Source organism: Pelophylax lessonae (genome assembly GCF_965119305.1).
Source record: "Pelophylax lessonae genome assembly, chromosome: 1".
Taxonomy (NCBI): domain Eukaryota; kingdom Metazoa; phylum Chordata; class Amphibia; order Anura; family Ranidae; genus Pelophylax; species Pelophylax lessonae.
Genome location: NC_138768.1, coordinates 505,127,272 through 505,154,730, shown reverse-complemented (window position 1 = coordinate 505,154,730; position 27,459 = coordinate 505,127,272). Strand labels below are relative to the sequence as shown.

At 48.1% G+C, this 27,459-nt stretch overlaps 1 protein-coding gene across 1 annotated transcript in view; it reads right to left on the bottom strand.

Annotated features, from left to right (window-relative positions):
• Window positions 1-27,459, bottom strand: part of REXO1 (RNA exonuclease 1 homolog) — a 420,363-nt gene that overhangs the window by 321,548 nt on the left and 71,356 nt on the right. Inside the window, exon 4 of the mRNA XM_082243284.1 lies at window positions 4,364-4,601. Coding sequence (XP_082099410.1) covers window positions 4,364-4,601 — 238 coding nt within the window. The remainder of the gene's footprint in view (window positions 1-4,363; window positions 4,602-27,459) is intronic.

The window sequence follows — 27,459 nt, the reverse complement described above, 5'->3', positions numbered from 1 at the left end:
AAGAAACCCTCTGGCTGAGGCCGAGTCCAGAGTCAGACTCCGATAAGCCATTTTATGTGGACAGAACCAAAAGTAGACTCCTGAATGTTCAGGATCCCACCAAACTCCCTCAGAGTTCACAGAGCAATCTCCAGTAGTCCATCAGAGCAGTCAGAGACTCCGGTCGCAGAAGAGCGTCCAGGTACCCCAGTACCGTGATCCTCCGCCAACACCGGGGCCAACACTCCTGTGAAGACCCGAGGTGCGGAGGTGAGACCAAAGGTCAGAGCCTACAAACTGATAATTCTCCTCATCCACGGCAAAACAGAGGAAGCTCTGGCGACCAGCACATATTAGAATGTGCAGATAGGCATCCTTGATGTCCAAAGTAGAGAGAAGAAATCCCCCTGATGAAGGGATGCCCCTAACATGTGAATGGACTCCATGCGGAACCTCTGTACTCGCACAAAGCAGCTTACTGGCTTGAGGTCCAGAACTGGACGTACCTTGCCTTCCTTCCTGGGGACTGTAAAGAGGTTTGAGTAAAAAACCCTTGAAAAATGTTCCATAGTCGGAAACCAAAACAATCACCCCTTGAAATATCAAGTCTTGCACTGCCCCAAAAAGACCCTGCAAGTGATCTGGAGACAAGTGCAGGTTGGAAGGGACAAAACCTTTCCAGGGGACAAGACAAGACTGAACTCAATCTCGTAGCCTGACCGAATAACTTCGTAGACCCACTTGACTTGTACCAGGGAAGGCTATGGATCCGGAAACCAGCGAAGACGTCCCACCATCCCAGATACGGGCGAGGGCGCGCCTTCATGCAGAGGCACCCTTGTCCACAGGTCTGGAAGAGCCCGCTCGTTGGCTTGCCAGACCAGGTCCTCTTGAAATCTCTGGTGGAGGCACTGGCTCTTGATCCCTAATCTTGAGATCCTGAGACACTTAGAGGCCACTTAGGAGCCAAGGAGAATGGCCCAGGTCTACGAGGGGGCTCCTTGCCCTTTGAAGCCTGCGGAACTCTTTCCCCCGTGAGACCCTGAACAATGTCATCCAAGGAAGCTCCAAACAGGTGACCCCCTCTTCTTAGAAGTCTAGTCCGCAGACTAGCATTTCAGTCAGACATATGCCGAAGGACCCCTACAAAAACAGACAGCCTAAAAATCAAAGGAGCCGAATCCAAAGAGGCATCACAGACAAACTGTAGCCCCTGGACCAACCAGTCTGCCCACTCTGCAAAGACGGGGAATTTAATCTCCCTCCAGGTCCCAGCATAAAAGCTTAGCTCACTCGGTCAGAGTTTGACACCAGGGCAATAGTAATTACTGGCCTAATTGCCGAACCAGCCACAGCGCACATATGGTGGGCCAGAGCATCCGCCCTCCTATTATCTGGACCTGTAAAGGTCGGGGACTCCTTAACCGGGAGGAAGGTAACTCAATTTGACCTGGAAACCGGCGAGTCCACTACAGGTGTGTCGGTCCACCTTTTACGCAGTAAATTCTCATAAGGATACCGCAAGAAAAAAAGAACGCCTAGCAACCACTGCATTTTGGACAACCCCACTGTTTGTGACAATGTTGCCAAGGTAAGTGGGAAGAGGAACACCCTCAATGCTTTGGAGGGCCTGTGGGTGCAAAAAGGAACTGGTGCCTCCGACGCGGCATCAGACGCAACCTCCAGCTCTAAACTTTCACACGCTGACACAAAACAGTGCATCCACCAGCGCCTATTTAAGGGGCTAGAGGAGCAGAGGACTCATCCTCACTTTCTGACCAATCAGGGTGCGTTGACCCAGACCCAGTAGTGTCGCTATATACTGAGCTCACCCTGAAAACATAACATTTAGGGTAGGCCGCCGAATGCGATCCTGCAAAGGGGATGCCGGCCAAGGGTCCACAAATTGAACACTTATTGGACCCCACAAAAAACAAGGGGGGGTCACCCTCCATAGAGGACAGAATAGGCCATAGCCCCCTTAAAAAGGGGGCCGCCCGCCGTGAAGTTGGACATGCAGGCAGGGTACCATCACTAAAACAAAGGCAGGTGCCCCAAACAATAATGATGGCAATAACACAGTGCAAGTAAAGTGACACAATGATACTGTGATAAATAAGTCCCAATACACAGTGCAACTAAAGTGACACAGTAATAAATGAATAAACAAATCTTCATCTGTGATTAAAGTGCTACATGCTTCACTCCAAGTGATCCACGTGAAAATGGTAAGATTAGCAGCTCACCTCAAAGAAAGACTCATGTGAGTCTAAACTGGCATAAAGGTAAAAATCAGTCGCCTGGTAAGCCCTCCTGCCAACGCCTGCAAACAATCTCGTCAGTAGGTCACACGGCAATCCCGAGGAGACAGCCGTCGGCTCCTCTCAGTATCATTGTGTCACTTTACTTGCACTGTGTTATTGGGACTTTCAATATCACTTGTTTTTTTGATTCATATCAATTGTTTATTGCATTAATTTAGTTTATGGTCACAATATTATTTTACACTAAGCGATTTATTTTGATGTTTATTCACTTAGCGCAGGTGTTTTGTGTTTGGCACCGATTGCTTGCAGCTTTGTGTTCACCACTTGTATTATTAATATAGGGATTGCGCTGATTATTTTATTCTTTATTGTCAATAATGGTGGCAAGACTGTCATTAAAAATGAAGCACCCCCACCCGGTCCAAGGGAGGTGCCAAGCTGACCATATGGTCCAGCAGGTCGCGGCCTAAATTTTTGTGGGGGTCCAGCCGCAATTGCATGGATCCTTAGCCCAGCAGATGATCAAAGGAAGAGTGGGGGCCTCAGCTACACGCACTTGGGGCTGCCCCCTAACGGCGAAGCCCGACTTGGCCGCATGGCCTAGTAGGCAGCAATTCACGGCCTAAATTTTTGAGGGCGCCCGGTCCTAGCAGAGCCGGCCACCTAGGGGCAGGGGAGGGGAAGGCGGATGCCCAAACTGGAGACAGTGGCTTCAGCCATCCTCACAGGTGCCGCCTCACATAGGTTCTGACGAGTGAGCCGCGAAGCCATGGCCTAAATTTTTGGCCAGATCCGGCTGCGTGAGGCGCATAGCCGCGGATGGTAAAAACATCCGCTCCCCCAGCACAACAACCGCCGCAGGAAGCCCAGAGGACATCCCTACCCTAGTCACCAACCCCCCAGCAGCATGGCTGGGAACCCTGCTCAACCCCCTGTTGCGTACCAGGAAAACCCGATCAGCAGCAACTCCAACCAGCTCCCCTTTAAGCATGTGGCAAAATATGTGACCGAAAATTTAGAGGGGCTGGGGAGAGGGAGGGCAACCTGGTGGCCCAACCATCCCAGGGAGGGGCCTACGTCCACCCCAAAACCCTCCAGGGGTAGTGAAGGGGGGGGGGCAGCTACTTACCACACCAGGAACAGGGTGGGCACCGCTCCGGACAGAATACTGCTCCATTGTAATGTGGGTTCTGTTGGCCAGAAGGAAACGCTGCGGCGCAGGCCAAAGCCAGTTCGTATGCGTCCTCGCGAGACGTTTAACTCGCAGGCCAGCCCCCGTCCAGTGGGGCTATGTTGTGGCCAACCTAGCACAGAGCTGCTGTCTGTACACGCTCGCTGGCCAGACTGGGGGGAACCTAAGTATCTATATTATCAAGTTTGTCGCCCAGTCCATCACTTGATTGTAGCTCTCACAGGAACAATAATAAAAAGAGGAAAAAACTCCATGTAAAGAAAAAATTGCCAGGACCAGAGATCCCAGCAAGGAACTAGGTCCTTACTCCTGACTAGGCAAAAAAAAAAAAAACAGAATACCTACAGCAGGAAGTGGGAGTATACCCCCCAGAGACGTGTTCAAGCTTTTTCTCTGCCTAGTGTCCTAGGGGGCAGTATAACCCTACGGTCAAGATGATGAAGAGCTGTATCCGTTAATGAACGAAAGAGAAATGCCATTTTTGTTGCAGCAGATGCCTGAAATCTGACTTGCATCTTAGTGCAGCCCTCTGGGAAAAATCAGTGAGCCAATAAAGCAAGCAGCAAATTGTGTTTCTGTGCGACGTACTGTAGACATTCTGTGTACAGAACACCTCCAGGTAGCCATATTGCATTGCATTTTCAGAAAATTACAGCGGCTGAAGATTGAAAAGGAAAGGTATTTTTTAAAAACATTCAATCACAATAGGACTTGTGTCGCAATTGTATACGCTATATTATTTTTTCTTTGCTATTTTTTTCCCCCCCAACGAAAGTGGAATTATCCTTTAATTGTTTTTTGCCTCCTGGGTGGAGCACAAAAACACTATCTAGTTTTTTGACAATACTGGGTTTCACATAAGTTTATGTTTAATTTAATGGTCACTGGCATGTCATCGACATACAAATATTTAATTTCAGCTTACCTGGCAAATGCGATTTAAGAGTGGTGGAAGACTGAGAGGCTCGCGCATGAGCAATTCGTTTTGCGTCTCCTGGCAGAGACAGGGGGGACTTGTGAACACTGCTTTTCATCTGACTGGATTTCTGCTGAGAGATAAGTTGTGCCGCCTGCTCCTGTGCCTTCTGAATTCTCTGATAACAAATCTCTTGTGGTGTAGGGCGGCGATAGGGACGGACAACAGGTTTACTGGATAAATCAGCCTGGTGGAAAAAAGAAAACGCTTACTAGAAAAGTTGGATAGATTCTTATTTTAGAAGGATGGTGGTTGGAAACGTATTCCTGTACGGTTAGGAACATGTCAGCTGGTTGACTATGTAGCAGTAATTTCTCACATCTGCAAATCATTAATGCCAGCTATTGAATTAATGAATTGTAAATACCAAAATAATGGTACCAATTTGTTACCAAAAAACAGAATTTTTGTAAAATCTTACCTGTAAAATTCCTTTCTCTGAGTCCTCCGACAGTCGCCGCCGCCTCTAAGTCATCACTGTTGGGTATTGACTTCCGCTCCGCAGGAGTAGCTAGGCATAAAGACTTAGTCAAAAGAACAAAGGCATTTGCATATACACACCCATGGGGGCTGTCCCATCTAGTCAATACCCCCTGCAGTGACCACTCCCAACTCAGTTTGGTAGCATAGCAGTAGGTAATAAGAACACAACCCCAAAGGGCGGCGACTGTCGGAGGACTCAGAGAAAGGAATTTTACAGGTAAGATTTTAGAAAAATTCAGTTTTCTCTTACGTCCTCCGACAGTCGCCGCCGCCTCTAAGTCATCACTGTTGGGATGTCCCAAAGCAGTATAGACATGAGGGGTGGGAGACGCAACCGTAGAAAAGGCAATGCAGTACCCACGTCAGAGAAAGGAACCTTACATGCACCGTAAGAGAACCTTCTGGGCAACAGAAAACAATGCTCAACAGGAGCAACAGCCCAGGAAAGCAAATACCAACAGCCAGGGACCCAGAAAAAAACAAGGGTCCTTCATGGCACTGCCGCACTGAGAACCTTGCAGCCAAAGGACGCATCAGCTGATGCCAGAACATCTACTTTGTAGAATTTTGAAAAAGTGTGCACCGATGACCAGGTCACAGCCTTGCACACCTGAGCCACCGAGGCCCTATGCCAATAGGCCCAGGACGCACTCACAGATCTGGTAGAGTGCGCCTTAACAGGGAAGGGTGGAGCCCGTTCCTTCAAGGCATAAGCCTGTTCAATGGTCTGTCTGATCTATTTGGCAATAGTCGCTGCAGACGCAGCCGTGCCCTTCTGAGGTCCCTCAGGAAGGACAAAGAGTGAATCCGTCTTCCGAAAGGATTCCGTAGACGACAGGTAAACCCTGATCGCCCTGACAACATCCAAGGAATGCAGAGCAACCTCCTTAGGATGCTTAGGCTTCGTACAAAGCGAAGGAAGGACAATGTCCTCATTAATGTGGAACTCAGAGACCACCTTAGGAAGAAAGGAGGGATGCGGACGCAAGACCACCTTATCCCGGTGAATCAGATAACGCTGCCAGTTCCGACACCCTGCGAGCCAAAGTGATCGCCACCAAAAAGGCAACCTTCTTAGACAGCAGAGGCAACGATATATCCCGAATGTTTTCAAAGGGAGCACGCTGCAACACGGACAGAACCAAGTTCAAGTCCCATGGAGGGAAGGGCTCCTTCCTGGGAGGAGCCAAATGTCGCACACCTTGAATGAAGGTGCGAACCAGAGAATGAGACGCCACAGGGCGTTGGAAAAGAAAAGCCAGTGCGGACACCTGGCCCTTAATCGTGGCCAGCGCCAGGCGCTGGTCCACCCCAGACTGGAGGAAGGCCAACACTCTCGACACCGAGTACGAGCGAGGGGAGAACCCCCTGAACTCACACCAGGCGAAATAAGCCTTCCAGGTACGGTAATAGATTTTACCAGAGGAGGTTTTCCTAGCCTTGACAAGGGTAGGGATGACCTCAGGGGAGAGACCCCTGTCCCTCAGGACCTGGGTCTCAACAGCCAGGCATTAAAGCCAGGGACTGTAAAGCAGGATGGAAGATCGGACCCTGAGACAGGAGATCTTCCCGCAGAGGCAGCCGCCACGGAGGCGCCACTGCCAGGTGAACAACGTCGGCGTACCAGGACCGGCGTGGCCAGTCCGGAGCCACCAGTATCACCAGGTGCGGTTCCGAGGCTAACCTGCGGAGGAATCTGGATAGCAACTGAATCGGAGGAAAGGTATACATCAGACGATACTGATGCCAAAGGGCCACTAACGCATCCGAGGCGTCCGCCAGCGGATCGCGCGTTCGTGCCACGAACCTTTCCACCTTTTGGTTTAGCCGAGATGCGAACAGATCCACGTCCGGGGATCCCCACTTCGCACACAGCATTTGGAAGACCTCCGGGTGCAGGGACCATTCCCCCTGGTCCAGGGTCTGGCGGCTCAGATAGTCGGCCTGCCAATTCTCCACACCCGGAATGTGAACTGCTGAGATTGCCGGGACATGAGTCTCGGCCCAAGAAAGAATGTCGGTCACTTCCTGGGCCGCCCGAGCACTCCTGGTGCCCCCTTGGTGGTTGATGTAAGCCACCGCGGTAGCATTGTCCGTCTGTACCCAAACAGGACGGTCCCGAAGACGGTCCGACCACTGGAAGAGACAGAGTTTTATCGCTCGCAATTCCAGCACATTTATCGGGAGGGAGGACTCCCCCTCCGACCAAGTGCCCTGGGCAGACAGGTTGCCCTGCACTCCACCCCAGCCTGACAGGCTGGCATCCGTGGTAATCACCGTCCACACCAACGGACGGAAGGACTTGCCTTCCGACACCGTCGGGGACTGGAGCCACCACAGAAGAGCCAATCTGGTCTGACGACTCAATGAGACACTCAGATCCAGGGACTGAGGCAGTCTGTCTCACCTGGCCAGGATCTCCGCCTGTAGAGCCTGCGTGTGAAACTGAGCAAAGGGTATCGCCTCGAAGGCCGAAACAATCAACCCCAGGCCCCGCATACAGGCCCTGAGTGAGGAGGACGGATTGTGCCTGAGGGACCTGATCTTGTCCCGCAAAGTCCGGAGCTTGTTCTCTGGCAAAAACACCTTTGCTGGCCACAATCATCCCCAGATAGGGAAAACGAACCGATGGAGACAACGTCGATTTCTGAAGGTTGATGGTCCATCCGAACTCCTGCAGCGTCTGCACCGTGGTGGACAGATCGCGCAGTAGGTCCTGGCTGAAACCCGATCTTAGGAGGAGATCGTCCAGGTACCCCAAGACCGCAATGCCCTGTGCCCTCAACAGGCCCAGAACCGGCGCCAGCACTTTGGTAAACACCCTTGGAGCCGAAGCGAGACCGAAAGGTAACGCCACAAACTGATAGTGGTCCTCTGCGATAGCAAACCGAAGGTACTGCTGATGACCCTCGAAAATGGGGATGTGCAGGTACGCATCTTTTAGATCTATCGAGGCCAGGAATTCTCCTGGACTCAGGGAGGCCACCACCGAACGGAGAGACTCCATACGGAACTTCCGAACGCGCACGAAGCGGTTCAGCGCTTTCAGGTCTAGAATAGGACGCACTTTGCCCATCTTTCTGGGCACAGTGAACAGATTGGAATAAAAACCCCGAAACTTGTCCCGATGAGGCACCGGGACTATCACCCCCTGAGCAAGAAGGTCCTGCACCGCTTGGTGTAGGTCCTGCAGACGCCCAGGAGGCAAATGAAGATTTGAGGGAAAGAATCTGTCCGCCGGCCGGGAAAGGAATTCGATCTTGTACCCCGATCTAATGATTTCCTGAACCCACCTGTCCGAAATCCGGAGCAGCCAAGGTTGGAGGAAACCGTGCAAACGTCCCCCCACCCCTGAAACGGGTGAGGGCGCCCCTTCAGGCAGAGGCGGACTGACCCGCCGAGCCGGCAGTGCCTGACTTCTGCTTGCCCGCCCAGGGCTTCTTCTGGCTGCCCTGGGCCTTGAAGGGCTTGCCCTTGGATTGGTTCCGAAAGACACGAAAGGACCCCTGAGTGGATCTAGGCGCAGAACCCCGCTTGCCACAAAAGGACTTGTTCTTCGGGTTCTGGGGCAGCAAGGTGCTCTTGCCCCCTGTGACTCCTTTCACCAGGGTATCCAACGCCTCGCCAAAAAGCATAGGTAAAATCAGCAACTGTTTTCTGCGAGGACTGGTCAGCCGACCAGCTCTTCAGCCATATCAGTCGCCGGTTAAGTACCGAGACACTAGAGAGGCGTGCTACTAAAGGGGCCTCATTTAAGGCCGCATCACACAGATACACGATTCCTTGGTGGATTTTATCCACCATATCCAGCCGGGCAGGCGGAACAGCATCAGACACAAGGTTGCTCCTAAGCACCTTAGTCCAATCAGCCACCGCCTGAGCCACCAAAACGGACGCGAAAATGGGTCTGAGCAACAAGCCCGCCACCGTATAGGAATGGCGGACTAGAGACTCCAACCGCCGGTCCGTGGGATCCCGAAAAACCAAGGTATCCTCAGAAGGAACCAAGGTAGCCTTGTTTAACACGGCCACAGTGTGATCCACCTGTGGAGGCACACACCATCGTGATTCCGTAGCCGGTGCAAAGGGATAAAGCAATTTGAACCGACTAGGTACCAGGAATGGACGTTTTAACATGCGCCACATTTCATTAACAGTGTAATGAAACTCAGCGGGGCAGGGAAAAACCTGCGCCGACTTGTGGGTCCTGTGTGTCCCAAATGAGGACACAATGCCCGGAGGACTGGGCTCATCCTCCAAAATGCAGCGTTTCCTTAACAGAAACTATCAATTCATCCATGGTCGCGTGCTCTTCAGGCGACCCCGGGGAGGAGGTATCAACCCCCTCCACCTCTGCCTCCCGCTCAGACCCCAGCGGGTCTAAGGATGAGCGAGACCCTGAAAAGGGCACGCTCGCTGCAGCAGCCATATCACCATCTGAATCAGAAGAGAGAGACAATCTGGGCCTCTTTTTAGCAGCACGTTCAGCCATCAGCATTTCCATATTGGACACCAAGGTCGCCACTACAGCGGCCAAATCAGGTCTCAGAGGGGCCACAGGAGAACTGGGGAGCCCCACCAGAGCTGGGGGGAAATTTGCTGTCCTGAGAATCCATTGCTCAAGGTGAAAAAACAACAGTGCAATAAATTTTGTACTGGCCCTTTAAGACCGCTGCGGAGTACGCAGCCCACCGCTACAGCTACAGTGACAAAGACCCCCAAACAGGAGAAGAAAAAACTGAGCCAGAAATTACAATATAGAAAGATATTGAGAGAGATAACCTGCAGAGCCCCGCAGAGTGTTACCACCGATGTCCTGCTTCAGAGGAAAAGGAAGTGCTGTCAGAGTGGGCTGAACTATAAGCTGCCTGACTCAGGGAAAATGGCTGCCCCTTGGACTGAATGGAAGGCTCCGGCAAAATGGCCGCCGAACATGCGGTCGGAACGATCGTTCTGCTACCGCAAAATGGCGGCGGATGGTGCCAAAACGGCATGTAGTATTGCCCATAGTGAAGCCAAACATGCCTGCCCATACCTAAAATGGCGGACCGCGAGGTTTCACTCCGCCGCGGCCGCTACACACACAATCTGCACCCCCAACCAGCACCGAAGTGACACAGGGAAGGAGACCCCCAAACATACAGCACCACAGCGCATGCACAAGCGAACCCCGCAGGGACCGTATCAGGGAGTCACACAAGCACAGACATGGGGGACACACAGCAACACAGGACTGCCACCCCAGACAGAGGTCCCACACAGAAGTACTTACCTGTACCAGATGGCGTGGGGTGCCTCTATGAATGGAAAGCCACTGTCCTCATCTGACAGGGAGTGCCGTTAGCCAGGGACATGACACTGCAGCATCGCAGATGTGTCCTGTGAGGTAGCCACCTCACGGCTGCATCCCTGCTGCGAGCAGGGATGGGTCGTTCATAGTGCCAGGATGAACCACGGCTGAATGCTTGATAGGGGGCTGGGGGTCAGTCTGAATCCCAGCACCGCATGAATCCATCTTCTTTCGAAGAGACAACTAAAAACTAAAGCTGACAAAATAAACAGCTAGTAAAGTAAGAAAAAAATGACATTTTCAAAAGAAAATCAAATAAAAAAAGGATTAGATAGGCTGAGACTGTAGTCCCAGCACAGGAAAGCCTAACTACTCCTGACGCTAGGCAGAAAGAAAACTGAATTGGGAGTGCTCACTGCAGGGGGGTATTGACCAGATGGGACAGCCCCAATGGGTGTGTATATGCAAATGCCTTTGTTCTTTTGACTAAGTCTTTATGCCTAGCTACTCCTGCGGAGCGGAAGTCAATACCCAACAGTGATGACTTAGAGGCGGCGGCGACTGTCGGAGGACGTAAGAGAAAAAGTGATTTAACACATCTACAGGTCAATTTGTGCTACGTGATTACATTAGCAATCACTTCTATAAACTGCTTCCCTTCAGAGATTTGTAGCCAAGCCATAGATGGCTGTGCATTGTGAGTAATAATCAGTAACATGAAACACTGCACAAGGTCAACAACTGAGTGTCTTAAGTAATTGCATAGACTAGAACTGATTATTTTAGCAAGTAAAAAATGGAAAAGATGATAGCTGTACATAAATTGCCTGTCTGACATGAGATATAATACCACATTTTTGTTTCAATGTTTTTTATTAAAGTTTTCGTTTCACAACATAAAATTAAGCAATAATAAACAAGCAAACAAGTACATGAACCGGGTCCTTTCACATGATGCGCCATCCGTTCTCTGCTCAGCGGGGATCGATCTGCCGATTTATTTTTTTGAAATCCGCTGTTAGCAGGGAACATGTTGACAGCTGATGAGTCATCTGTTGCTAAGGACATGGTGGCCGGCTTCCCGGCCCGCTGCTTAGCAACCAGCGATTTGTCAAAAAATGATACTGTCAGGAAAACCCTGGTGGTAATTATCGCATGCTTTTATGAAGGGGGGGGGGCATATCTGGGGGGGGGGGAATACCCAGATATGCCCCCCCCCCATGTGAATGAGTATGTGGTAGAATAAAAATGTGTCCCCCCGATGATTAACCATCATCAATCAGGACACCCCAAAGCACCCCCTCCCCCACCTTCATGTTGAGGGCATGTGGTCTGGTATGGTCTAGGAGTGGGGGGGTTGTGGCTGCTCGCTCGTGTTTTTTTTTTTAAATCAGCTGTTAACAGTGAACCCGCTGACAGCTGAGGAGTCATCTGTTGCTAAGGACGTGGTGACCAGCTTCCCAGCCCGCTGCTTAGCAACCAGCGATTTGTCAAAAAATGATACTGCCAGAAAAAACCTGGTGGTAATTATCACACGCTTTTTTCCGCTTTGGTCTGTTTGTATATTGAACTTGAGAGCTATTTATGCAATATTTTCCGGTAAATACCGCATAAAAGTTTTTTTTTTTTGTGAATTGGACTCTATTTACCAAAAATGAATGCAAATAAGTAACATGATACCCTTTTTGCATGCAGTAAAGCTTAGCGAATTGACGCCAATGTGTTTTAGCTGACATTGCACAAACCATTCCAATTTCTTGTGTCTTTATTGAACACACCATTGAATATTCACAGTTCTGTGGGAAAGTGTCAGTGAACCCTTGCCGTTATTAGGTTATTGAACCTCCTTTGGCACAAATGACTTCAAGCAAGTGCTTTAGGTAGCTCTGGATCAGACCTGTTCAGGAGGAATTTTTGACCATTCCTCTTTACAAAACTGCTGCAGCTCAGACACATTTGTTGAAAGTCTGGTGTGAATGTCTCTCTTAATCTTATTCTAAAGTATCTCTACGGGGTTAGGGTCTGGGTTCCGGCTGGGCCCAGGCAAAAGGCGCATTTTATTTTTCTAAAGCCAGTATTTAGTGGAAATACTTCCAAGCTTAGGGTCATTCTCCTGCTGCATCACCCAACTTCTACTTAGCTTCAGCTTAATGACAGACACCCTGACATTATCCTGCAAGATATTTTGGTAAATCAACAATAGTGAATATATAATCCCACTAGCCGCGCATATATTTTTATATATATATATATATATATATATATATATATATATATATACATACATACATACATACATACATATACATATACATAAACACACACACAATATTAAACTGTGCCAAAATAACGTGCAAATCAAATAATTGCAAGTATAATAAAATTAATCAGAGCAATCCTTTTTCACTGAGTATAAATCACTCCTAATGTGAAAAATAAATAAACAGTCCTCATCCACTTATGGTGTCCTCCAAAAAACATATAATTAATAGTGATAGCAGGATGGTCAGGTGAGATTTGAATTGCGTGTTGAATGAAAAAACACCAAAGAGCCCCACCACCTCCATGCTGCACACCCCTCAGCCCAGCAACTCACCCCAATTTATTGCTCTCCATTGTCATAGATCAGGCTTATAGCACAAAAGTATCCAATCGTGGCAATCAGGATATTTGCACCAGCGATAACTCATTAGGCAGCCTTTCTTCACTCACATATTCACCCCTTTGACAAAGTCAGGAAGTGAAGAAACACGTCAGAGGCGAGGCCACACGTCGTATTGGAGGATCGGTCGGGTGAGCAGAGGTGACTCTCGGAGGTCCTATACATCATCGCGGAGGCGGTAGGATTTATGAGAGCGCCCCAATCCCCTTTTACTACATTTGATGCGCTTTTAAAATGTTCTAAATGTGTGTGTAATACTAGAGTCTTTTTTTTCTCAATAAAAAGTTGAAAGCGGTACTACATAGTGGGGCCCTTTTGTTTCTTTTACATGATATGTGAGTGAAGAAAGGCTGTCTAATTAAGGAGTTATCGCTGGTACAAATATCCTGATTGCCACGGTTGGATACTTTTGTGCTATAAGCCTAATCCATGACAATGGAGGGCAATAAATTGGGGTGAGTTGCTGGGCTGAGGGGCGTGCATACACTGTATATATGCGTAGCTAGTGGGATTATATATTCACTATTGTTGATTTAATTTATTTTTAGACCGCAGCATTTTGATATAAATGTTTCACTTATATCTATATTTTTCACATATTAGTTGAAAGCAGGATTTGTGGAATTAGCGCAAGAGCCTGCCTTATTTAAAGATATTTTGGTAAACTTAGGAATTATTTTACGCTTAATATATAATATGCATAGTGCAGAATCAGTTCCTAGTAGCAGTTCGGTTTGCCAAGGTGCCAAGCAGCAATGATTCTTTTGATGAGCAGTAGTTTCCTCTGCAGAGTTCTGCCATTGACATCTGCCTCTTCAAAGGCTTACCAGTGAGGTCTTCAAGATGTTACACGTAGGTTCTTTACCTCACGGAGGATTCTGTGTTGTGCCGTGGGAGTCATTTTGGCTGGGCACCCACTTCTAGGAAGAGCAACCACAGTACTAAACGGTCTCCATTTATAGGCATTTGTCTGTTGACGGATGCCTAAACACTGAGATCGCTTTGTATCCCTTTCCAGCCCAATGCAAATGAACTACTCTTGATTGCATGCCTTCAGAGAGCTGTATATCTGTATCAGTGGATGCCCTATCAGAGGAAAACGCGTCAGAGGAGGCACTGCATCGTCACATCCTACAACCGCGGTCCGCACTGCAGGTGGCCGCGACTACACGAGTGATAGCAAGCCTATTGTCACCTTTTTACATGTAAGTGCAATCGTCTTTTTTTCATAATAAAGTATCAAAAGATAATGCACTATTGGATCCCTTTCTTATTCTCCAACATACTATGCATTTTGTGGGGGAGTGCTGAGAAGAGGAGAGGCGTGTAAAAAGTGGCATCCTTTGAGACCACACAGATGAGATCTAGCAGCAGGAGTCATCAGGGGCGTAACTACAGGGGTTGCAATTGCAACCGGGGCCCATGTGGCTCCCCTGTACACCTGGATAGGAGGGGTGGTGGCAGGGACAGCATGTAGAGAAATCACTGTCCTCCTGTATCTGCAGGAGGAAAATGAAGGAGATTGGTTCCTCTGTATGCTGCCCCCGCCACTCCTCCTATCCAGTTTACTTGTGTTCTGCTGTCTCTGGGCCCCTGTGTGCTGCCCCCCCCCCCTCCACTGTGCTCCCTCCCCTCTCCTGCCGGCTGCTGCAGGGGATGTGTCACAATCGAGAACCAGGAAGGGGTTGGTAAATATGTAATTTACCAGCTCCTTCCTTTTCTGAATGGACAGAGTCATAGTCAGTGACATTATAAAAAAATAAAATGATAAGAAATAATACAATTAAAATACCAAAAAATAAAAACTACTGACACCAGTGGGTGAACTTCCAGGATCGCAAAGGTCACACTTGTGACCGAGTCCTGGCATTGGTGGTGGGGAGTCCCCAAGATGGCAGGAAGGGGACCCACTGCAGAACTTGTGAAAGGGTCCCAGTGCGGGACCGTAATAAAGGGCCTGCAATGAGAGGAAAGGGCCCCAGGATCAGTGGGAAGAGCCCCAGGCTTGAAGGGAAGGGCCCCAGCCAGGGGTCCGGGGGGCCCTTCATGGTTTCTTGCACCAGGGCCCTGAAGGTTCTAGTTACGCCTCTGGAAGTCATCACACACTCCGATTGCTATACAGCTCTGGTAAGAGGCTATATTTTTCTCAGGCTGCAGAGAAATACAAGCGTGTGATTCTCCCATGTGGTAAAGGGGTCTTGTCACTTCAAGGTGTTCTTAATTCCACATTTATATCCCTTATCTCTAGTAAGAAGCTAATCCTGAAGGTGGTGGGATTCAAGCGTGTCACTGAGCACTGAATATTGTTTCTTTCATCTTTGGATTGTCACTACTGGATAATTATCGCTCGGACTTTATTTTACTTTTAGCACGGATACATATTGTGGACTTGATTTTTTTGTCACAAACCCTTTGGGGTTTATTCACTTCATGGTTCATATTGGTGTATTTGAATATACACCTTGTTTTAATGGTTGTCACTGCATTGATTGATTTAAATCACATATGACAATTGGCACCTCATTCATTTAGCGCACCAGACCTATTTTTTCAGTTTATTATTTGTCCAGATCAGGTATCTGGATCATTGGTAGCAGCTCCATTTTTTGCACAGAATTGTCAGCGCACTCACTATTACTTTATCATATTATATATATATATACACACACATATACATGCACACACACACACATATATATATATATATATATATATATATATATATATATATATATATATATATATATATATATCTCATAAATAACTCATTGAATAGCATCAAATAGGTGCCTCTAATATGTGAATAGCTCAACCTATATCATATAATTGATAGATAAATTAGAATGCAATAATAAATCTCATGCTAAGTGCATATACGAGATGGTCCAATCTTTCAGTATCAAATATTGAAGTGAGAGTGATGGCTATTGAACTTCCCACACCATAGAAGAGAATAGTGGAATTGTTTTCACCCAGTGGGTAACAATAAATGATATATGCTCACCAGATCGCTTCAGGCCTCAAGGACCTAGAACGCTTAACAGAAACCAATGGCTGGTAGTACTTCACCCATGGATCTCAGCAAGATATGGACCCAAAATTATACCAATGTATGATGCAAACCAATGTTCAGTATCAAAATCTCCCTAGGATCTTTCCACACTCCAAAATTATGAATGATATATGGACACAAAAAAAGGCATATATAGTGTAATATACCGTTTTATTGAGCCCTAAAACAGAGTAAAACAATGTGAATATGTTTACATTTAAAAGTGCCCGCCTGGCACTGGTAAAAGCTGCCTCAAGAATAAGGAATACCAATCCTTCCCCAATATCCCCGCTAGTTTTGGTCACCTGGAGCCAAGCACTACATTTGGAAGAGCCGGCAGGTAACGGCGTGCGTTCCACTGAAACCGGAAGGGACGTCACTGGTTAACAGGAAGTATCAGAGGGAAATCAGACCACAATGCATTTTGCGATATTTGCGTCTTCAGGAAGTCTGATTCACCCTCAAAATGAATGGATAACTATAGCTGTGAAAAATGACTATATGGGAAGTGATTTATTTTAAATAATTCAAGGATGTGACTCCTAACTCTCCCAGCAGCCCTTATTACATTAACAACAATATGAATGTTAAAAAATCGCAATACATTAAAATTTTTTAAAAACTATAGATAAATATACCTCCCTCACAAAAATAATAGATAAATAAATATATGCTCAATACTACTCACAATTATTTAACACTTTAATTCCTATAAACTGAATCTGACCACCCCTGGATTAATAGCTTAAAAAAGCAATATATAAATATATAGATATATGGGCGATATCACTTTCAAACTATTCTCAACCCTTCCTTCTCTCTAGTACATATAAAACTCATAAGCTCACCCTTAAAATACTCATTTGTAAACAAAACATTATTAATATAAAAACACCTTTTGGGTTAAAACCAACTTTATAAAATTATTTCTAATTTGAGATTCCTACAGATCACATGATCATATAATAACTTTTTTAAAAAAAGTAAAAAATCCCTAATATAGCAGTTCAAGTCTATGTCCAACCCCTCTGGACTAAGTGTATGGAGACGATAAATCCATTGTGTCTCGTTCTGTGATATCTGTTTGCGCATGTCGGTTCCCCTCCAATGCTTATAGACCCTATCGATACCACAGAACCACAACCCAGATGGATCTCTATTATAAAATAGTCTAAAATGGTTGGAAAGACTATGTTGTGTAAACCCTTTGCAAATATTAGCTGTATGTTCTCCCATTCGGGTGGCCAAGGTATGCGTGGTGCGTCCCACGTACCGCAGACCGCAAGGGCAAACACAAATATGTGACAAATCTAGTCCCAGAAGTAATGAATTTATCAATCTTAAATTCATTGCCCTTAGAGGAAGAAAAGCATAGTTCTGTCCTATTTTTAAATTTGCTGGTTCTACAGGCTGTGCACCTACCACATTTTTAGAAGCCATTTCTTTCCAGAAAGGTTTTTATTCTTTTCGGTGGATCCGGTACATTTTTCGCTATTATATTCCTTAAGGCTCCGTTCACATCTAGGCGTTTTGGGGCGTTTTTGGGGCGTTTTTCTGCTCTAGGATCAGCTCTCAAAACGCCCAACAAGACAAATCCTATTCATTTCAATGGCCCCTGTTCACATCTGAGCGTTTTGACGCTGTATACAAAACGCCCAACGCTCAAAAAAGTACATGAGCTTCTTTTTGGGCAGATTACAGGCGTTTTCCATTGATCTCTATTCAATCTAAAAACGCCTGCACAAAAATCGCGGTAAAAATCGCGGTAAAATCGCGGTAAAAAACGCCGCAAAAATCGCGGTAAAATCGCGGTAAAAAACGCGCGAAAAACGCTACGCTCAGGTGTGAATGTAGCCTAAACCGGGAGCTTGTTTATAAATAAATCTGGGACACTTAGCCCCCGTTCACACTAAGGCGACCTGTGAGGCGACCTGGTCGCCTCACAGGTCGCCGTAGGTCGCCTCCCATAGGGAAGCTGCGGACCCGTTCTAATAGGAGCGACACAAGTCACTCCGACTTAAGAAAAAGGGTCCGGAGCTCCTTTGGGGCGACCTAGAGGCGACCGCCATAGACTTCAAGGTTATGAAGTCCGTGGCGGTGGCGCTCCGAGGTCGCGGCGCGAAGTAGCGTCGCTCGTATGTGAACGGGCACTGAGGGAGTATTTCTTTGAGTGTATTATCCCTCAAAAGAATGGACCAGTGTTTTTTTAACACATTTCTCAAATTGTTTATACTGTAAAATGATATCCTGTGACAAAAGCTAGTTCATGTTTGTTATGCTCTCTAGCTTTAGGTTTGAGTAACCCATCTCTAATAATGACTGCTACCTTATTTCTAACCTCCACTAGATTTTGCTCCTTGTACCCTTTTTCTATAAATCTTTGAATGAGTTTATCCGTTTGGACGATGTAATCATGATCATTACTACAGTTTCTTTTTATATGAATAAACTGTCCTTTTGGGATTGCTCTAACCCAATTGGGGTGATGACAACTTTTTGTAGAAATAAATGGATTTTTGTAAAATCTTACCGTAAAATCCTTTTCTCTTAGCTCATCGACAGACGTAGTCCTCGGTGATACACCACCTTCGGGTTATGTTACCTCCGCAGGAGCAGGACTAGACAGGAAATTAAAAAGCTCTGGCCACACCCTAGGGGCAGTCCCAGAGGGTATATCCTCTCTCTCTCTGCCTCAGCAAATCAGTTATGTGAAAAAGCAGTGCTTAGAGAATTTAACCCAACCCAACTCCAAAACAGAGGGGCGGGGACTACGTCTGTCGATGAGCTAAGAGAAAAGGATTTTACGGTAAGATTTTACAAAAATCCATTTTTCTCTAGCGCTCATCGACAGACGTAGTCCTCGGTGATACACCACCTTCGGGACGTCCCAGAGCAGTATCACAACTGAGGGGTGGGAAAATGGAAATCAAATCCCAATCTAGAAGGCCCAACCGGTGCCAACTAGAAGTTTACAATGCTCATCCTTAATGATGAGACTCAACAAAAAAAGGGAAAACAAATTTTTTTTTTTTTTTTTTTTTCAAACAGAAAAAAACCCTCGAGGTAGACCACCGGTCTCCTCAAATTGCGGCCTGCAAAACCTTGCGGCCAAATGAGGCATCCGCCGATGCCGTCACATCAATTTTATAGAATTTTGTAAAGGTATGTACCGACGACCAGGTGGCCGCCTTACATACCTGGACCACTGACGCCTGATGGCGAAAGGCCCAGGAAGTACTGAGCGCTCGAGTGGAGTGCGCCCTAACAGGGAACGGAGGACTCTGACCCTTAATAGAATAAGCCTGTACCACCGTTTGTCTAATCCATTTGGCAATGGTCGCGGCAGATGCAGGCAAACCCTTTCTGGGGCCATCCGTGATCACAAAAAGTGAATCCGTCTTACGGAATGATTCCGTAGCTTTCAGGTATACCCTGATTGCCCGAACCACATCTAAGGAATGCAACGCATGTTCCCGATGATGCTTGGGCTGAGGACACAAAGAAGGTAGTACAATATCTTCATTCAGATGAAAATCTGAAACCACCTTGGGAAGAAAAGATGGCTTAGGATGAAGTACTACCTTATCCCTATGAATCACTAGGTATGGTGACTGGCATGATAATGCAGCCAGTTCTGACACCCTGCGAGCAGAAGTAATAGCCACCAAGAAGGCCACCTTCTGGGATAAAGTAAGCAAGGGAATCTCCCTGATGTTTTCAAAGGGAGGTTTCTGTAGAACCGACAAAACCAAATTAAGATCCCAGGGCGGTAAGGGCGCGCGGACTGGAGGAGCCAGGTGCCGCACCCCCTGGATGAAATTCCGCACCAAGGATTTGGTAGCTAAAGGCTTCTGAAAGAAGATTGCTAATGCTGAAACTTGACCCTTGATGGTGCTCAAGGCTAGCTTCTGCTCAACCCCTTGTTGCAAAAAGGCCAATATTCGAGACACCGAATAGGTACGTGGAGGAAATCCTAAAGATTCGCACCACGCAATATAAGTCTTCCATGTGTGATAATAGACTTTGCTGGAAGTCGCTTTCCTTGCTTTAATAAGGGTAGGAATGACTGAAGTAGACAAACCTCTGTCCTTCAGTACTTGGGTCTCAATGGCCAGGCCATTAAAACCAGCGACTGTAAAGCACGAAGGTAAATTGGTCCTTGAGACCACAGACACTCCCTGAGACGAAGTTCCCACGGAACGTCTGCGACTAACATGTCCAAGTCGGCCAGGCCGGCTTGAGGAGGCCAGCCTAGAATTTCTAGGACCACTGGCGCTGATTGGATCTGAACCAGGCGTCCCTAGAGCTATCTGGCCCCGACCATCCGAGAAAGTCTGGTCATTTTCTGTTCCCACACATTTATCAGATACCTGATAGTTATCAAGAAAGGTGATCTTTTCTGGTTGAACCTCAGGGACCGAAGTCACCCGACTAGAGGCTACTTGGCCTATCTGGTCAACCAGATCCGATTCCTGTGAGGTATCGGGACTAATCTTAGGAAAAGGTAAAGGAAAAGATCTTTTCAGGGAACGGTAACTACCGCTTCCTGTGGTACTTAAATGTTGGAAGGGAAGAATCGCACCGGTAGTAGTGGTTGATGCTCGATCTAATGTCCTGAATACCGGTGAAAACGTCCCCCCACCCTGAAACCGGGTGGGGGCGCACCTTCAGGCTGTGTACTCCTTTACTTCGGGTTTGGCTGGGTTGGTCCCCTGCTTGTCCGACCAGCCCTTCTTGAACCCTCCTGGAGGAGTCTTGCCTTTCCCGCTAGTACCAGCCGGGCGCCCTTTATGGGCGGTAAAGAAAGGTCCTCGCTTGTTGCGAGGTCCCTTAGCTTTTGCAGCCTGTGGCAAAAAAGTGCTCTTGCCCCCAGTGGCATCCTTAATGATTTCATCTAGGTTGGCCCCAAATAGACGATTCCCCTGAAAAGGGAGATTGGTCAAGGTCTTTTTGGAACCTAGGTCAGCTGACCAGCATTTTAACCACAGCACACGTCTGAGGATCACTGCTAACTTAGATGCATGCCCTAATAGGGGAGTAGTGTCCAAGGCTGCGTCACAGATAAACCGTAGCCCTTGTATGATCTGTTCCATCAAATCAGATGTCTCCTGGGGAATATCTTTTCCCCTAAGATCTTGGCGTACCATTTTCGCCCATTCCGTAAGTGTCTGGGAAACTAGACCAATAACGATTACTGGTCTAAATGCTGACCCTATCAGAGAAAAGATAGTGCGGGACTCTGCTTCTATCTTTCGATCCACCGGATCCTTAAAGGACGAAGTGTCCTCCACTGGAATAACCGTGGCTTTATTCAGCCTGGAAATAGGCGGATCCACGATTGGTGGTACCGTCCATTTCTTAATGATGGATTCCTCAAACGGATAGCGTCTAGCAATACGCTTGGAAATAGTAAAGGTACGCTTAGAATGCTCCCATTCTCCTTTAATCTGATTACCAAAACATTTAGGTACAGGAAAAGCCTTCGCCGTCTTGATGGGCTTATTAGTACCAAAAGGCATCTCTGTTTCAGTTGCCTCTGCCGGTAAAGCCTCAAGTTTTAAGGTTTCTTGCACTGCCATAACTAGTGCGTCCACCAATGCTTCTTCCTGAATAATAGCAAGAGAAGAAGCGTCCTCCTCACTTTCTGAGGGGGCTTTACCTGGGATGGCAGCCCTTGCAGAGGAACCTGCAACTGCCGTGACCATCTCTGAATCTGAGTCAGAGGTGTCAGATAGTATAGGGGTAGGCGGGGGTCGCTTCCTTGACCCCCGTCCCTGACAGGCCGCCTCCACCCGAGCCACCATAGACTCCAAAATTGCTGTAAATGACTCTATACTCTGTGCACCGGCGGGTCCCGAGGCCCCCTCGAGGGAAACAGGTGGGGGAATATGTGTGGCAGGGTCCATGATAACTCCAGTTACTTCCTGGATAATATAATTCAAAAGTAAAGAAAAAACTTTTTTTTTTTTTTTTTTTTCTGACCCCCAGCGCCACAAAAAGCCCCTTAGTGTTACCTGCTAGCTATCGATCGAGAGAGAGAGAGATAGACCCCCAGGCTCACCACCTGATGCTCAGAGTTAAACTGCAACAGCTTACAGCGCTGTCTTGACAAACAGGAAGTCTTTTGGCTGGCTGCCCAGGAAGAAAGGAGGCGGCTCCGCCCCTCTGCACGCCTTCCGGCGCCTCCCCCAAGCTCCACGAGGTGTAGGATCACCTCAAACATGGCCGCCCCCATGCTGGAGACACGAGGCTACGCCAAAATGGCGGCTCGTGCGATCCTGCAAGAAAAAATGGCGGCGGCCTGCTGAATGGCGGTGTGCTGCAGGGCACACAACACTGTCTCTGCCTGGGGATATGGCGTGGTTGGCGGTATTGGCCCTGGCGGACCGCATGGCCGTTCGGGAGGCCTGCTAATAGCTGGAGATCTGATTTGGAAGGCAGTCTACATGTCCGTGGCTTCTGACTGGTAGGTAGCTTATACTTAACCCATAAGATTCCCAGAATGCCACAGATTACATCTTTTAAACATGTATACAATAGATTGTTAGCTCCCAAACCAAGCCTCCTGGCTTTTTGTACACAAAAAATCACACTCAAAGTAGGAGGATCTGTGACATGTTATAGGATAGAAAGGACTCTTTCTTACCATACCGAGGGGGGCCCGCGTTCACCACAAAACCCGTCAGGGAAAAAGGGGGAACATACTACTCACCATACCGGAACCAGGCGGGCACCAACTCCTGACAGTACCCCTCTCCACCGGGGCGGGAGGGCTGTCGACCGATACGAACGCCGTGACTCATGGTCTTTGGCGTTTCAGCGAGACGTTTAACTCGCGGGTTTAGTCCTTTTAATGGGACTTTGTCGCGGCAGACCCAGCGCGGAGCTATGGCCTGCACGCGCTCGTAGGCTGAACTGGGGTGACCACCGGATCTCAACATCCAGCCCGTCGCCCAGTTCAGCTTTCTTGCTTGAAGATCTCACAGGAACACTGGAGAAAAAAAGCTGTCTAAAAATCCTTTAAGAAAAAAATTCTTGCCAGGACCTAAGATCCCAGCAAGGTATCTAGGTCCTTACTCCTAACTAGACAGAAAATAACTGATTTGCTGAGGCAGAGAGAGAGAGGATATACCCTCTGGGACTGCCCCTAGGGTGTGGCCAGAGCTTTTTAATTTCCTGTCTAGTCCTGCTCCTGTGGAGGTAACATAACCCGAAGGTGGTGTATCACCGAGGACTACGTCTGTCGATGAGCGCTAGAGAAATATCCGTTACAAATCGACATCTTTCAAAAACGTCCTCGTGTTCAACTTGTTATAATTGCGATAAGTGCGATAAATCTCTAGATCTAAATACTGAATATTGTTTCGATTAGTATTTCCTGTAAGTTTGATACCATAACAATTGTGATTCGTGTTGTCCAAAAAATCCAAAAGATCCTGCTGTTGTCCTTCCCATACTATCAGTATATCATCTACAGTGGGTACGGAAAGTATTCAGACCCCCTTAAATTTCTCACTCTTTGTTATATTGCAGCCATTTGCTAAAATCATTTAGGTTCATTCTTCTTCCTCATGAATGTACACATAGCACCCCATACTGACAGAAAAACACAGAATTGTTGACATTTTTGCAGATTTATTAAAAAAGAAAAACTGAAATATCACATGGTCCTAAGTATTCAGACCATTTGCTGTGACACTCATATATTTAACTCAGGTGCTTTCCATTTCTTCTGATCATCCTTGAGATGGTTCTACACCTTCATTTGAGTCCAGCTGTGTTTGATTATACTGATTGGACTTGATTAGGAAAGCCACACACCTGTCTATATAAGACCTTCCAGATCACAATGCATGTCAGAGCAAATGAGAATCATGAGGTCAAAGGAACTGCCTGAAGAGCTCAGAGACAGAATTGTGGCAAGGCACAGATCTGGCCAAGGTTACAAAAAGATTTCTGCTGCACTTAAGGTTCCTAAGAGCACAGTGGCCTCCATAATCCTCAAATGGAAGACGTTTGGGACGACCAGAACCCTTCCTAGAGCTGGCCGTCCAGCCAAACTGAGCTATCGGGGGAGAAGAGCCTTGGTGAGAGAGGTAAAGAAGAACCCAAAGATCACTGTGGCTGAGCTCCAGAGATGCAGTCAGGAGATGGGATAAAGTTGTAGAAAGTCAACCATCACTGCAGCCCTCCACCAGTCGGGGCTTTATGGCAGAGTGGCCCGACGGAAGCCTCTCCTCAGTTTAAGACACATGAAAGCCCGCATGGAGTTTGCTAAAAAAACACCTGAAGGACTCCAAGATGGTGAGAAATAAGATTCTCTGGTCTGATGAGACCAAAATAACGGAATTTTTGTAAAATCTTATCTGTAAAAATTCCTTTCTCTGAGTCCTCCGACAGTCGCCGCCTCTTCATATTCGTCACTAATGGGGTTATTGACCTTTGCTCCGTAGGAGTGCTAGGCAACAGAATATATTAATATCAAAGCTTTTAGCATATCCCACCCCTCAGTCAATACCTCCTCACTTCCTGCATACCAACTCAGTTTCAGTAGAATAGCAGTAGAGTATACAAACAAACCCCAAAAGAGGGGCGGGGGCGGCGACTGTCGGAGGACTCAGAGAAAGGAATTTTACAGGTAAGATTTTACAAAAATTCCGTTTTCTCTTACGTAATCCGACAGTCGCCGCCTCTTCATATTCGTCACTAATGGGGACGTCCCAAAGCAGTGTAGACATGAGGGGTGGGAAAAAAACAGCCGCACCTAAAGCAACGCAAAACCCACATCAGAGAAAAGGAACCTTACCAAAGTAAGAGAACCAACTGGGCAACAGGAAAAAACGTGCTCTACAGGAGCAACAACCCAGGAAAAAACAAGTAACCTAGGGGTAAAAACACCAAAACAGCCAAGGGCCCAATAAGGGACCCTAAGGCACCGCCGCACTAAGGACTTTATGGCCAAAAGAAGCATCTGCCGATGCCTGAACATCCACATTGTAAAACTTGGAGAAGGTATGAACGGACGACCAAGTCGCCGCCTTACACACCTGGGCCACAGAAGCCCGATGATGACAGGCCCAAGACGTACTCAGAGATCTGGTAGAGTGCGCCTTCACAGGCACGGGAGGAACCTTCCCCCTCAAGCATAGGCCTGCTCAATGGTCTGTCTGATCCATTTGGCGACGGTAGAAGCCGACGCCGCCATGCCCTTCCGAGGACCCTCAGGAAGGACAAAGAGAGAATCCGACTTGCGAAAGGATTTCGTTGACGACAGGCAACCCCTGATCGCCCTAACAACATCCAAGGAATGTAAAGCCACCTCCTTCGGATGCTTAGGCTTCGTGCAAAGCGAAGGCAAGACAATGTCCTCATTGAGGTGAAAATCAGAAATTATTTTCGGAAGAAAAGATGGGTTAGGTCGCAAGACCACCTTATCCAAGTGAATCACCAAATACGGAGACTCACAGGACAAGGCCGCCAGCTCCGACACCCTGCGAGCCGAAGTTATCGCTACTAAGAAGGCAACCTTCTTGGACAACAAAGACAACGAGATCTCCCTGATATTTTCAAAAGGAGCATGTTGCAACACGGACAGAACAAGGTTTAAATCCCATGGAGGCAAAGGCTCCCTCCTAGGAGGGACCAAATGTCGCACCCCTTGAACAAAGGTGCTAACCAAAGAGATAGACGCCACAGGACGTTGAAAAAGAACGGCCAGCGCAGAAATCTGACCCACAATCGTGGCCAACGCCAAACGCTGGTCCACGCCCGTTTGAAGGAAAGCCAACACCCTGGATACCGAGTATGAGCGAGGGGAATACCCCCTGGACTCACACCAGACAAAATACGACTTCCAAGTACGGTAGTAAATCTTCCCTGAAGAGGCCTTCCTGGCCTTGATCAAAGTGGGAATGACCTCAGGGGAGAGACCCCCATCCTTCAGGACCTTGCTTTTAACAGCCAGGCCGTCAAAGCCAGCGACTGTAAAGCAGGATGGAATATCGGTCCTTGAGACAAAAGGTCTGCTTGAAGATTCACGAGTTTTGCGTACCAAGACCGGCGAGGCCAGTCCGGTGCCACCAGAATCACCGTTTTCGGTTCCGAGGCCAACCTGCGAAGGAACCTGGACAGCAGCTGAATCGGTGATTTAGACGAGACGCGAACAGGTCCACATCTGGGAACCCCCACTTCGCGCACAACATCTGGAAGACATCCGGGTGAAGGAACCATTCCCCCTGGTCCAGGGTCTGGCGGCACAGATAATCCGCCTGCCAGTTTTCCACCCCCGGAATGTGAACTGCAGAGATCGCCGGGACGTGCGTCTCGGCCTAAGACAGAATGTCGGCTACTTCCCGAGTCTCGCGGGCACCCCTGGTCCAGGGTCTGGCGGCTCAGATAGTCGGCCTGCCAATTCTCCACACCCGAAATGTGAACTGCTGAGATTGCCGGGACATGAGTCTCGGCCCAAGAAAGAATGTCGGTCACTTCCTGGGCCGCCTGAGCACTCCTGGTGCCCCCTTGGTGGTTGATGCAGGCCACCGCCGTGGCATTGTCCATCTGTACCCGAACCGGACGGCCCTGAAGCCTGTCCGTCCAACGCCGAAGGCAGAGATTTATCGCTCGCAATTCCAGAATGGTGAGCGGAAGGGAGGACTCCTCCTCCGAACAAGTCCCCTGGGCAGATAGGCTGGCATCCGTGGCGAACACCGTCCACAAGAAAAAGGGCGAAAAGACTTGCCCCCCGACACCGCAGGGGACTGAAGCCACCACAGAAGATCCCTTCTGGTGCGATGGCTCAATTAAATCCGGAGATCCAGAGACTGCGGTCGCCCGTCCCACTCGGCCAGAATCTCCGCTTGGAGACCCCGCGTGTGAAACTGAGCGAAGGGAAACGCCTCGAAGGCCGAGACCATCAACCCCAGACACCTCATACACGTCCGGAGGGACGAGCATTGATTGTCCCTGAGGGACTTGACTCCGTCTTGAAGCGTCCGAAGCTTGTCTTCCGGCAGGAAGACCTTCGCCTGAACAGAGTCCAGGATCATCCCTAGGTAGGAAGACGAACCGACGGACACAGCGTTGACTTCGGAAAATTTACCGTCCAACCAAACTCCTGCAGAGTCTGCATCGTGATGGACAGGTCGTTCACCAGGCCCTGACTGGTCGCAGACCGAATCAGGATATCGTCCAGATACCCCAGGACAGAGATGCCCTGGGCTCTCAACAAAGCCAGAACCAGCGCAAGCACCTTGGTGAAAACTCGCGGAGCCGAAGCGAGACCAAAGGGTAACGCCATGAATTGGTAATGATCCTCCGCAATGGCGAATCGAAGGTACCTCTGGTGACCCTCGAAAATGGGTATGTGAAAGTACGCATCCTTCAAAATCGACGGAGGCCATGAATTCTCCCGGAACCAGGGCAGCCACCACCGAGCGCAGGGATACCATGCGAAACTTGCGAACCCGCACAAAGCGGTTCAAAGCTTTCAAGTCCAGATCGGACGTACCTTGCCCTCCTTTCTGGGCACAGCGAACAGATTGGAAGATTGGAATAGAACC